This window comes from Gracilinanus agilis, chromosome 3 (genome assembly GCF_016433145.1).
Source record: "Gracilinanus agilis isolate LMUSP501 chromosome 3, AgileGrace, whole genome shotgun sequence".
Taxonomy (NCBI): Eukaryota; Metazoa; Chordata; class Mammalia; order Didelphimorphia; family Didelphidae; genus Gracilinanus; species Gracilinanus agilis.
The window spans coordinates 27,494,897-27,507,941 of NC_058132.1; the positions used below are offsets into that span (position 1 = coordinate 27,494,897).

Consider the following 13,045-nt stretch of genomic DNA (forward strand, 5'->3'; position numbering starts at 1 on the left):
TTTATTGAGCGCCTACTGTATGGACATCTAAACGGCTCTGAACTGGAGAGTGGGAGAGCTGAGAGAGCCACCAAGACAGCCTGGAAAGGACCTTGGAGAGCCCCCAGCCCAGTTTTTGATGGCAGGAAAGCTGGGGTTAGAGAACTTAGTGAGAGTGGCCTATCCGTTGGGTGCCAGCGCCTGGCACTTAGTAGGTATTTGCAAATGCTATGGACGCAGTGAGTGACCCAATATCTTGTCCATCACTGGAGAGAGACGGAGGGAGACTCTGCCGAGTGGGAGAGAAGCTTCATCAAGCATGCGAAGCACCTACTACGTGCTAGATGCTCCCTAGGCAGAAGAGCTGGGGAAGACGGGGCTTGGCAGGGAAACCGGAATGGGGCGCGGGAGTGAGGGTGGGGAGTCGTTGCATCTGCGCCCCACTCTGCAACTTATTCCAAGGTGTATAGCCAGTTCACAGACGGAGACGAAGGGGGAGCGAGTCATATATGAATACCTCCCCTCCCCCCAGTATGATCCAGGCTAGGAGAAAGGGTTTTCCTGAAGGAGGATATCCAAGGGTATCCCGAGAACCAGAGGTAGATAGTAAGAAGGGAGTCATAACAAGTCCCGCAGGATGCGAAGTCGTGAAATAGTCCTGCGTGTGCACGACGTCCACGTGCATCCCGGTACCCCATGAGACGCTCATGGGGTCTCTGGCGCTGCCGCCTCCTGCTACGTGACCGAGCCGGTGGGGAGGGGCAACAATGCAGCAGCGTAGGTCCCGCCCTCTCGGAGGGGATGGGAGGGAGGTGACACTGGGGGAGGGGGTGACAGACGAGAGAAACCCGGGTACGCCTGCGCACTGACTCGAGGGAGTTTTCTCTACCTCCCTCACCGCGGGAGCGCTCTCGTTTGCCCGCTCTCCCTTGGCGCGAGTGCGCACGCGCCAGAATGGAGCGGTCCCGGAAGAGGAAGCCACGTGCGACCCGGAAGCAGCTCCCTCAGGCACCTCCCTTACTTCCTCCACATCCCCCGGCTGCTGCGGAAGAGGTTGACGACCATGTGGCTGAAGGCGTCCTCCGAGGAGAACTTCCGCCCTCCCCGCCCCTTCCGGTTCCTGTTACGGCTTCAGACCCGGCCTCAGCCTTATCTTCGGCTTGCGAGAGAGAGGAAAGCATGGCGCTCTTCGAGCAGATGCGTGCCAACGTGGGGAAGCTTCTCAAGGGAATCGACAGGTGCAGCTGGGCAAGCCTCGGGGGCCTGGCCTGGTAGCGGGTGGAGAGGGAACTCAGGCAGAGCAAGCCCACCTGTGTGCGGCGTTCAAGGTCCTCCAGGGCAGTCAGTCAACCTGCGCTTACTAAAAACAAAAACGAGACTGCCAGGAACTTATGGCTTATCCCGGGAGGCAAGGCGCGTAAATCTGTAGGTGCAAAATAGGACCCAGCAGCACAGTAATAGGGAAGTGGAGTGAAGGGGGAAGGGTTCATGTAGGAGACGGAGCTGAGCTTCAAAAGAAACCAAGAATTCTACAGAGTGGAGTGGGAGTGAATTAGGGAGGGCATTCCAGGTATGGGAGACAGCCTGAGCAAAGGCACGGAGGCAGGAAATGGAGCTCTCCAGTACCATAGTGATGAGGCTGGAAAGTTAAGAAGTGGCTAAAGCTGGGGGGACGCTTTACATGCCAAACAAGCAGAGTTGGTATGTGGACTTCTTTATCTCCAGCACCTCATCTAACATCTCTGGGCCCCAAAATGAAGGGGATTTTTAATGACTTCTGAATGGATGATCCAAGAGACAAAAAGCAGTCTTGGACTGACTGGGTGGAGCAGTGACAGATCTGAATTTTAGGTAATTTTAGGTAGAGCAGGAGGGCATCTGGATGGAGGATGGATCATGGAATTAGCCCGTTGAGGGGCTACTACAGCAGTCTTAGAGATGATCCAAGAAAGGCATAAACACTGGCTCTATCTTCAAGGAGATCACCATTTAATGAGGGAGCCAACATACAAACAGCTGTGTGTGTAGAAGATAGACACAGGAGGGGCTAAACATCACAGCATTGAGGATAGGAGTCAGGAATGGTCTCTTGCAGAGAGGAGGAATGGATTAAACATTTATTAAGCCTACTGTGGGCCAGGCCCTGGGCTAAGCGCTTTACAAATAAGGATCTCATTCAGCCCTCACAGGAGACCTGGGAAGTGGACATTATTACTATCCCCATTTTACAGTTGAAGAAATGGAAGCAGACAAAAGATTAAATGGCTTGCCCAGGATCTCACAGCTAGTGTCTGAGTCAGGTCTTTCTGACGCCAGGCAGAAAGAGGGAAGGAGAGCCTTCCAGGCATAGGGGAAGCAAATAAAAAAGCTCTGTTTGAGGATGGAGTGTCTCAAGGGAGGAATAGCCAGGAAGCCAAAGTAAGATGTAAGGACAGGAAAGGGCTTTAAAAGCTAAACAGAGTTTTCTGTTTGGTCTGGGGGGTGATAGGGAGTCATTGGAGTTTGAATACAGGGTTGATGAAATAAATCACTTTAGCAGCTGAAGGAGGCAGGTCTGGAATGGGGAGAGATTAGTGGCAGACAGACCCACCAGAAGACACTGTGATCAGGACACAAAAGAGAAAAAAATGAAACCACCCCCTCCCCTTCTGGAGCTTTCATTCTATCCAGGAGACAACATGTAAGCATATCCACATTGGTAGAATAAGCTCATGCAGAATAAATGGCAAATTAAAAGAGAACACCAGCAATTATGGGAATCAGGAAGAGATTTTTCTATATGAGGTGACTTGAGCTATCTTGAAGAGGCAGAGTTGGTACAGATATAAATGAGGAGGGAAAAGTGCATTTCATGGGGTGATAGGAAGCACAGTTTGAGGCCAGGGCTTGGAAAGCCTCTGCCAGATCATTATCCAGCTCATGACTGCTAATGGGGGGTGGGGAATCCCCACAAAGCTGTCCTAGTTTCTTTCTCAGCTCCCATGGATTCAATGATTATCTGTGCTTATGATTCTCCAATGTACTTTATCCAGCCTTAACCACAGCCCATCTCGACCCACTTCACCAACTACCTGTTGGACTTCTTGACCAAAATCATCCAAAGCTATCTTAAATTTAACATAGCTGCATACATTGCCAAAACTGAACTCATTTTTCTTCACAAGCCTTCCTCTCTTCCTAATTTCCCTGTTGCCACTGAGAATACCTCCATTCGCCTAGTTATCCAAAACCTAGGAGTGCTCCTCACCTCACTCCTTTTATTCTTTCTTTGTTTTTTAAAACCATTACCTTTCTGTCCTAGAATCTAGTATCAGTCCCATGGCAAAAGAGCAGCAAGGGCTAAGCAATTGGTGTTCAGTGACTTGTCCAGAGTTACGTAGCTAGGAAGTGTCTAAGGTTAGATTTGAATCCAGGACATCCCATCTCTAGGTCTGGCTCTCAATTTACTGAGCCACATAGTTCCCCCTTAGCTCACTCCCTCTTAACCAGCACCCTTATCCACTGTACTTTTGTAACATCTATAACATTTATACACACAATCCCTTCCCCTCCAAAGCTGTTACCATCTTAGTGAAGACCCTCCCCTCACCACACCTACTGGCCAGTCTGCCTGACACCAAGTCTCTTCCCTGCTCCAACCTTCATTGATCGTAAAGCACAAATCTGACTGACTACCACCCCATTCATTAAACTCCAGTGGCTCCTATTCCTTTAGTATCAAATATAAAATCCTCTTGACTTTTAAAGCTCTTCTTAACCTTCCCCTTTCCTGATTCTAACATATTATTCTTCCATATATATATATATATGATCCAGTGACACAGGCTTCCTTACTGCTTCTCATGCTAGATACCCCCACTTCTGGACTCCAGGAATATTGCCTGGCTCTCCCCCAGGCAAAATCCCACTTAAAGCATGAAGACTTCTCTAGTCCCCCTTAATCCTAGTACCTTCCCCTAAAAGAATCTCCTGTTTCTACTTCATGGATCTTGTTTACAACTGCTGTTTTCATGCAGTCTCCCCCAATAAACTGGAAGCTCCTTGAAAGCAGAGGTGTTTTTTGCCTTTCCTGGCATCCCTCAGTACAGTGGCTAACACAAAATACCTGGTGGATGATATCTCATCCTACAGAATTGTGGGAGCCACCAAAGGTTATTGAGTTAGGAGAGTGATGCAGTCAGACCTGCACTTGAGAGTAGGCAGGTAGAGAGATCAATATTAGGAAGCTGTGCAAAAATCTAGGCAAGAAGTGATCATTGCCTGACCCAGTGTGATGGCGGTGGTGGCAGTGGTGGTGTGAGGGGAGAAGAAGAGATGTCAGCAGTGTAACCAAGAGGTCAGAAAGAGGGACAACTGAGTGCTATTGGCCAGATTCAGAAGAGTTGAAGAATAACAGTGGAGGCTACCCCTGGAGATAGCTTTTCCTAAGCATTTAGTTGAGATTAGAGGGAGAAATAATAGGAAGATCATTTGATAGGATAATCAGGTCTATTCAGTTGTTTTTCTATAGGTATCAGATCTTTGGGTCCCTACTAGGGCTTTTATTGGCAAGGATACTAGAGTGGTTTGTCATTTCTTTCTCCAGATCATTTGATGGATGACAAAACTGAGGCAGAAAGGATGATGTGACTTGCCGAGGGTCATCCAGCTAGTGATACCGAGGCCAGATTTGAACTCAGGAAGACTCAAATACTGACTCTGGGGCCCGGCTCTCTATCCACTGTGCCTCAGATAGGGGAGACTTGGACCTCTTTGAAAATAGAGAGAGAACGAAGACTTTGGGGAGGGATGGGATTAAGAGATTCTGCTGGAGACAATGATGGGAGAATTCAGCTTGGGAGAGAACAGGCATTTCAGAACTGGATACTTAGAGCCTGTGAAGACACTTTGGAGAAGAGGAAGGCAGCATGTACAAGAAGTAGCAGGTTAGGTTAGTTTGACCAGAATGTAGTTTTTGAGGTAGACTAAGACAGAATAAACCTGAAGAGAGACTAGAACCAGTTTATGAAGAATTTTGGTCAAAAAGTATCTACTGTATGCCAGAGCTGAAAGATACCAAGAAAGGCAGCAGCAGTCCCTGCCTTCGAGGAACTCCCTAGCCTAATGGAGGAGACAACACATCAGTGACTAGGTACCAATAAGATATAAACAGGATAAGGGACAACTAAGTGTCTCAATGATTAGGACACCAGACCTGGAGACAAGGTAGGCGGTCCTGAATTCAGATCTGACCTCAGACACTTTCTAGCTGTATGACCTTGGGCAAGTCACTTAACCCCCACTGCCTAGCCCTTGCTGCTCTTCTGCCTTGGAACTGGTACTTAGCATTGATTCTAAGACAAAGTAAGGGTTTTAAAAGAGAGAGAGAGATATGTAAACGGGATAAGTTGGGGGTAATCTCAGAGTGAAGGCTTCTTCTAAAAGGTGGGATTTTAGTGGGAATTTGAGGAAAGCCAGGGAGGCCAGCAGTCAGAGGCAGAAGAGAGAATTCTCCAAGAATAGAGAACAGCCAGAAAGAATGCTCAGAGGCCAGAGATGGAAAGTCTTGTTTGTAGGACAGCCAGGAGGCCCAGGCCACTGGATTGAAGAATATATGTGTGAGAAGACTGGAAAGATAAGAGGGGGGCAGCTCATGAAGGGCTCTGAATGTCAAACAGAAGATTTTGTATTTTATCCTGGAGGCAAAAGGGAGCCACTAGAGTTTACTAACCAGGAGAACCACCATTATATTTGGAACATCAGTTTGACGGATAAATGGAGGATGGACAGAGCGAACAAAGACTTGTGCTTGTGACAGGCATTCAACCCTACTACCACCACTACTGGCTGTTGTTGTAGTGCAGGTGTGAGACAAAAATGGCCCGCAGCAGAGTGGGGCAGTGTCAGAATGGAAGTAGAAAAGAGCACTGATCGGATTTGGGGGATAGGAGAGAATGAGGAGCCAACGATGACACCCAGGTTGTAAGCCTGGTTTACTGGGAAGACAATGGTGTCTACAAACAGCTGTAATCGGAAAGTTAGGAAGAGGAGAAGGGTGTGAGGAGAAAGATGACCTGTTCTGTTTTGCACATGTCTGGGCCATCCAGTTCAGAAAGTCCAACAGGCAGGTGCCAGACTGGAGGGCTAGCCGAGAATGACTGAGAGTCAACAGCTTGGAGACGATTTACTCTATGGATGATGATGAGATCTCCAAACCAAGTTGTATAGAGAGAGAAGATGCCAAGATAGAGAAGATGTGGTCAGATAGGTGTATATATAAAAGAGAGACTCTAAATGGAGTGTAAAAAGGGTGGTTTTATTTTATCCCAGAAGCCATAGGAAGTCCCTGGAGGTTTTGATCAGAGGTAGTGTTGTGAGATGCTATCTCTTTACCAGAGGATGTGTAGACAGTGAATGGGCTGAGGGTTGGACAGTTAAACTAGATAACTGAGACCCATAGGTGGTAGAGTAGAAGGAAGGCCAGACCTGGAACTCTGCCTCAGCTCTGACCTTTCAGTACTGGTGTGACTCTGGACAAGTCATTTCTCTTGGGTTCAGTTTCCTCATTTATAAAATGGAACTGATAACAGCCACTGTCTTGTGGCAGGCAGCAGATAAGGTAACCAATAGAACTTTTTTGTGAGCCTAAGGTGCTCTCTAAGTGTTAGCTCTTGTTGTTATCCTCCGACTCTCTCATTTTATCAATGAGAAAACTAAAAAAGTTTTCGTTTCTCAGGCTCTCTCAGGCAAGGACTGAGATTTGAGCCCAAGTCCTTCCAGGTCATACCTGCCAACCATGATCCCATCAAGACGAAAGCCCTGGAGGTCAAGGCTATCTCCTTGGGGTTAGTGTGTCCTCTGTGCTTTAGGGAAGCTTTTTTATCCTTGCTAACAAAAAATGCAAAATGCCTTCCACTCAGTGCCACCCTTCTGCGTCATTGAGTTTCTGCAAACCATTGTGACCTAGAAAGTACTATTGCCTTAGACCTCACCTATCCAGAACCAGAGGGATCTCTGAGGAAGCCATCTCCTCTGACCCCCTTATTCAATAAGCATTTGTTTGGCCTTGACTTGATAGCAGGAAGGGTCACCCTTCCCTCCTTCACACTGTTGTCTTTTCCCCCTCTCCCAGGTACAATCCGGAGAACCTGGCCACCTTGGAGCGATACGTGGAAACCCAGGCCAAGGAGAATGCTTATGATTTGGAGGCCAACTTGGCTGTGCTCAAGCTGTGAGTATCTTGGGAGGATGGGTTGAATGTTACTGCTGTGTCTACCCTGTGGGCCAGAAGGGCCAAAGCTTTGCAGGTCAGTCAGTAAGCCTAATGCCCAAAGGACCTGGGAGTGGGTACCTTGGGCAGACATGGAGACAGCATGCACACACTCACATTGTTGCTCTTCTTTTTTTAAATCCTTACCTTCTGTCAGTATCAGTTCTAAGGCAGAAGAGCAGTAAGGGCAAGGCAGTTGGGTTAAGTGACTTGCCACAGGACACATAGCCCTAAAGTGTTTGAGTCCAGATTTGAACCTGAATCCTCCAGGCTCTGGGCCTAGTGCTCTATCCACTGTGCTACTACCTGCCCTTCCATTGCTTTTCATATAGTATTTTTGGCCACAATTTCAGTAGGTCTTGGGGGTTGTTTAGTCCAGCCTAAACCCAGTGAAGAATCCATTCTGCATTGTAGCCACGAAGGGGTCAGCCACGCAGCCTCTACTTAAAAACGGTCATAGGCAGAGAATCCACTCCCTCCCCAAGTAGTCTGGGGCTCTTCATTTTTATCCAATTTTCCCTGATGGTCAACCTCCTTTGGCCTCTCTGTACTGTTCCCTCACTGCTGCTGGCTGCCCTTTGTGACCCAGCAGTTCATCCTGCCTTCAAAGGATGCTCTTGAGAAAGTTTGAGACAAAGGCCCATTGGCCTAGCAGAGAATGTCATGGCTTCAGACTCCAGAGTTAATTGGGGCTCCGATACTGCCCCTGACACTGGACAATGTCTGACTTCAGAAAAAACCTTTCATGGCCTTGTTTTAGCATCCATTATCTCCTCTGTCCAGTAAGGAGAATCACAGTCGCCTGGGTGGTATTTTATGAGAGGGACTTTGGTGAGAGAATGTGTGTAAAATTCTTCACAGACTTTGAAGGGACTTAAAATGCACAGATTTTTTCTTGTGTCTGTGCCCCCCAGGCTCCAGATGCTTCTTCAGCAGATCCTCACAGAGCAGGAAATAGACAATTTAGGTCATCTGGTTCCATCAGCTCCTCACACATGAGCCCAGATTTAGGCCCAAAGCATTGACTTCTTAATCAAGGTGTCTCCTACCATATCGTTCATCTCTGCTTTCTTGGAATTGTCCTGGGAGCCCTTTGCTTTCTGGGTACAGAAGAGTCATTTTAGTCCAGCAAACGTTTAGTAGAGCATCTCCTGTGTTCCAGGCATCATGGATACAGAGACCAAATGGAAAATGAACTTTCAGTGAGCTTATTTTCTCTCCTGTGTGTTTTATGGAGAAACAGTAGAGAGGGATAGCTGAGAACAAAAGAAAGAGATCTCCCTTGGCTATGCCCATAATATGCTTGCTTCAACTTCTTCCCAAACTGCTACCCCAGTGGGTGTTGAATTAGCTTTTATTGTAATTATAAACATAAGTAGCCTTCAGTGGGAATGCAGCCCAGCTAAACCAGAAGTGGGGGTGGGGTGCTCTTCTAGGCCAGAAGACCCCTTTCTCCACAACCAAAGAATTCCTTCTTTTCTCTCCTGAGTCACCTTTCTTCCTTGGTCATTGTCCTTCAGAAAACCTTCCTTTGTTTCTTTCCCATAGAGCATAGATAAACCTCACCCTTTGGGGGGAAAACTGCTTCTCCTGGGAGTCCCCTTGGGAGAGTTTGGAGCTTGGCTTCTCCTTTCCCTGTATGGGATGGCAGCTGATACATCTAGGACCTGCTTTATGCAGGGCCCTGAGCTTGGAGCAGGAAGGCATAGGCCCTGCCTGAGTAGACCTGAGTGAGTGCCTATTACAGATTCCTCCAGGGTCAGGGAACTGCCATTGGGCAGAAACCTGGTCAGAGCTGGGCCAGAAATACTAGGCCCTGTACTCAAGGAATTTCTCTTCTGCCATAGAGTAGGCTGTGTATCCACAGGGGTGGGGGGAGCACTAGCAACTGGGGCATCAAGGAAGGCTTCAGAGGGGAGGCAACCCCTGAGATCAGTCCTGTTGGTACCCAACTCTGACTCCTTTCTCTCCCCTTTTTCCTCAGATACCAGTTCAATCCGGCCTTTTTCCAGACCACAGTGACAGCCCAGATTCTGCTAAAGGCCCTCACCAATCTACCACACACGGACTTCACCCTCTGCAAGTGCATGATTGACCAGGCTCATGTATCCTTCTGGCCCTCTTGGGGGAATCCTTCAGTGGTCAAGGGAAGGCTTTAACTATCTGCTTCAAACAAGGAACGAGCCCAGCCCAGATGACTTTCTTAGGAGTTCTGGCCTCTTAAATGGATTCTTCTGTTTGCGATCACTCCCTTTTCTCATCTCTCATTGGTTCACTGGGGTCTCTGGAGATTGGTCTATTTTCCTAAGTTCAGACCTATCTTCTTGGAGCTAGTTGTCACTTTGGAAGGGGGGAAGAGGGGTTCCTGAGGTCATTTGGGGCTGTAGTTCATGTCCCTTTCAGCACCTGAGAAGTAGTTTTCCTTAATGTTTCCCCATCTTAGCAAGAAACACAGCCCATCAGGCAGATCCTGTACTTGGGAGACTTGCTGGAGACCTGCCATTTCCAGGCTTTCTGGGTGAGCCACTGGCCTCTCCTCTACCCTCCCCCAACCCCACCCACCCGGTTGGATTCAGGGCTTGGCCGGTTAGTCAGAGATGGGCAGAAGGAGCTCCTGGGTCATTGTTGGCTGTGTATGGGACTGGACAGAACAGAGGATGAGGGAAGGACCAGAGAGCCCCTTTGCCTGACCATTCCCCACTCCCCCAGAGCCTTTGCCAGTTGTGAAAGCTTTTAAAAGCCAAATAGAGGATTGTATCATTTATCCTAAATGAGACTTTGGAGTTAACTGAATAGCAAAGTGTCCCAGACTTACATGTTGGGAAGATCACTGAGCAGAGAATGGTAAAAAGGAGTCCAGGCTGACCTGGAAGGATGGTGCTGCCCTCTATAGTGCTGGGGAAAGGAGGTAGGGCTGGGGGGGGGGGGGTGAGGGGGGAGTTTAAGATGTGTCCAGTAGTCAGCTGGAGCTGTGTGCTTGGAGAGCTTGAGAGAGAGGTTAGACCTGGACAGATAGGTCTGAGAATCTTCTGCATAGAGATGATCCATGGGAGGCAACAAGATTGGCAAACATAATAAAAGCTGAAGAGAAGCACGAGTGGTGAGTGGTTATCAGTCGTGACCTGGAAGAAGGTCCAACAAGAGAACAACTGGGTAGGAAGAAAGCCAGCAGGAGATCAGGAAGGATGAGGCTGGGGTCATGGTACCTTGGGAAGGAACATTTGCAATTAAATGATGAAGTCAGAAGCCAGACTATAAACAGCTAAGGAGCAAAAAGTTAGTGGAGGGACCAGCTGTACATGGCCTTCCTCAGGGGTTTAGGGAGGAGGACTCTCTCCACCTTCCTCAGGGTTCATTCTGGACTCCTCATTGTTACCTGATACACCCCCCCCCCCCCCCCCAATTCCATGCCCAAGAAGTCCTGTCATTTTACCTCCTAGTAGAAATAATCTAGAGAGAGAGAGAGAGAAAGTGTGTGTGATGTACTGTAGGGAAAAGGGATAGTAGAGAGGGAAAGTGAGAAGCGGGTTGGTGGAGGAGCCGTCTGCTAGAGAAGACAGGACTGGACACAATCACTTGTGCATGAAAATGGATTTTCCTTTCCAAAGAGCAGGGTAGCCTCTTGTGAGATGAGTGGGTAAAGGAGGAGATGGTGGCAGAAGTATGAGTAATATGAGAGGGCAGAAAAGGGGGAGGTCATCGTGAATGGCCTAAAATGTTTTCAGTGAGGGAGGAGGAGGCAAGGCTCCCACGGATGGAGGCAGTTTAAAGTCTGGCCAAGCTGCTGTTCCAGGTGGTGTGGTCAGTTACGGACACTGTGAAGGCCCAGGTGAGATTATTATTGTCACATGAATTTGTAGTCGACCCAGTCAGCAGAGGATCCTGATTTTCTCCAACTTCATTCAGCAACCTATCTGACTCTTGCCCCTCCCTTATAGCATGCCCTGGAGAACATGGACCTCCTTCTCCTTAATGGCATCACAGGCTTTGAAGATTCCGTCCGAAAATGTAAGAAAACCTCCCCTGTTCATCCCCTTCTCCTTCCACCCCTTTTTAAAACCATTTTTGTCCTGGTAACAATTCTAAGACAGAAGGGCAGGGACTAGGGAATTGGAGTTAAGTAACTTGCCCAGGGTCACACAGCTAGGAAATATCTGAGGCTAGATTTGAACCCAGGTCCTCTGACTAGGCTTGGCGCTCTGTCCGCTGCACACCTGCCAAATCCCCTCTAATTAAAACGAGCAGATTTGTTGGGATGGTTGGTGGGGATAAGAGATAAATAGCAGCTGAGGAGGGAGTCTGCCTTCTAAACACTTCTCTTTCCAATCCCCACAGTTATCTGCCACGTGGTGGGCATCACGTATCAACATATTGACCGATGGCTGCTGGCTGAGATGCTGGGAGATCTCTCAGGTAAGGCCTGCCCTCGCTGGACGTTTGTGCCCCTCACGCACGTTCACAGTCCGCAGAATAACCAACCACATGGGCTGCTGTGGCGCCAGCAGCAAGTCTTCTGAGCTCTTAGCATTCAGTTCTTAAACATCTGTTGTTTTAATAAATAGCAACGGGGAATGAGGGAATATAGAATGCCAGCAGCTCCAGGATACTCTTTTAGGGCTGAAGTAGAATAAACAAAATGCCTCCTGTGAGCCAGGCACCGCAGATTCCTGGGATCACAAATTAGGGCAAGAGACGGCCCCTGCCCGCGAGCAGCCTACGGTCTGATGCCCGAAAACACAAAAGGGAGGAGCAGAGGTCTTTGTTCTTGGTGCAGCACAGCTGGTGGGAAGAGATGAGTGGGCTCAGGGCCCAGAAAGGGAGGTGGGGAGCCGCTCTCTGAGGCCCAGAATCTCCATGTTTGCTAAATGCAGAGTGGTGTCCTCTCAGAGACCGACAGAGGCACAACCGAATCTCAGTCTAGAGCAGTAAATAGCTTCTTGGAAGCTGGGGATCTGAAGGGAGGGTGGAGTTATGCAGGAGAGGCTGGGCACCCCAAACTCCAGCCTGCTGCACCCAGTAGCCCCCTCCTTCCCACCCTTCTCACGGTCCAGCCTCCCCCACTCTCCATCCTGCCCCATGGGTGGTGGCTCCCCTAAAGGGCGGAGGGGCACCATGTCTCTGACTCCTTCCTGTCCCGTTGCAGACAACCAGCTGAAAGTATGGATGAGCAAATATGGCTGGAGCTCCAATGAGGCAGGACAGGTCTTCATCTGTAGCCAAGAAGAGAGTATCAAGCCCAAAAACATTGTGGAAAAGATCGACTTTGAGAGTGAGCATTGCCCCCGTGGCACTGGGCACCCCCACCCCGATCACTACATACCAAAAAAGGGGAGGCCCACCTGACTTCCCAGTGTCTTACCCCTGAAGGCTGAGGGGGAGGAAGGGGCTGGGGGAGAGGGGGGTTGTGCTGGCCTGGGCTCAGCCTGAATCTGCTTCCCTTTTCTCCCTCTAGGTGTTTCCAGCATCATGGCCTCCTCCCAGTAACTCCTGCCTGACGGCTTCCTTCTTGTGTTTGTGTTTTCCCTTACCTACAGTACAGCAGGCTTCTTAAATAAAAGCCCTTTACTTCCTGGCCTTGCCTCTGCCCATAAAGGGGGGGGGGGGGCTGGGGGCTGGGGGCTGGGCCTCTCCGGAAGGGTTTGGCCAGTCCGCTGCCACCCTGGCTGCCCACTAGAGGGCAAGGTTCTCCGGCTGAGGGGCTGCTGGGGCGTGGGGAAAGGGGACTGCTAAGAAGCACCGACTGGGGCCACAGTCTCTTGGCCTGAGGCTAGGAGCCAAGCTGCCACTCCCTCTCGCCAGCCCTGGGGCCCTGAGCCT

At 49.3% G+C, this 13,045-nt stretch overlaps 1 protein-coding gene across 3 annotated transcripts; it reads left to right on the forward strand.

Annotated features, from left to right (window-relative positions):
• The first annotated feature begins 1,109 nt into the window (after positions 1 to 1,109).
• Positions 1,110 to 12,800, forward strand: EIF3K (eukaryotic translation initiation factor 3 subunit K). Of its 3 annotated transcripts, XM_044671157.1 has the most exons (8): positions 1,112 to 1,217; positions 7,091 to 7,189; positions 9,213 to 9,333; positions 9,672 to 9,746; positions 11,167 to 11,236; positions 11,564 to 11,641; positions 12,372 to 12,497; positions 12,681 to 12,800. In XM_044671157.1, exons 1-8 carry the CDS (start codon positions 1,159 to 1,161, stop codon positions 12,710 to 12,712), a joined length of 660 nt encoding a protein of 219 aa, XP_044527092.1. In that variant the 5' UTR covers positions 1,112 to 1,158; the 3' UTR covers positions 12,713 to 12,800. The 3 variants fall into 3 exon arrangements, with proteins under 3 accessions (XP_044527093.1, XP_044527094.1, XP_044527092.1); XM_044671158.1 differs by lacking the exon at positions 11,564 to 11,641 and having other exon boundaries at positions 1,110 to 1,217; XM_044671159.1 differs by lacking the exon at positions 7,091 to 7,189 and having other exon boundaries at positions 1,111 to 1,217.
• Positions 12,801 to 13,045: the final 245 nt, after the last annotated feature.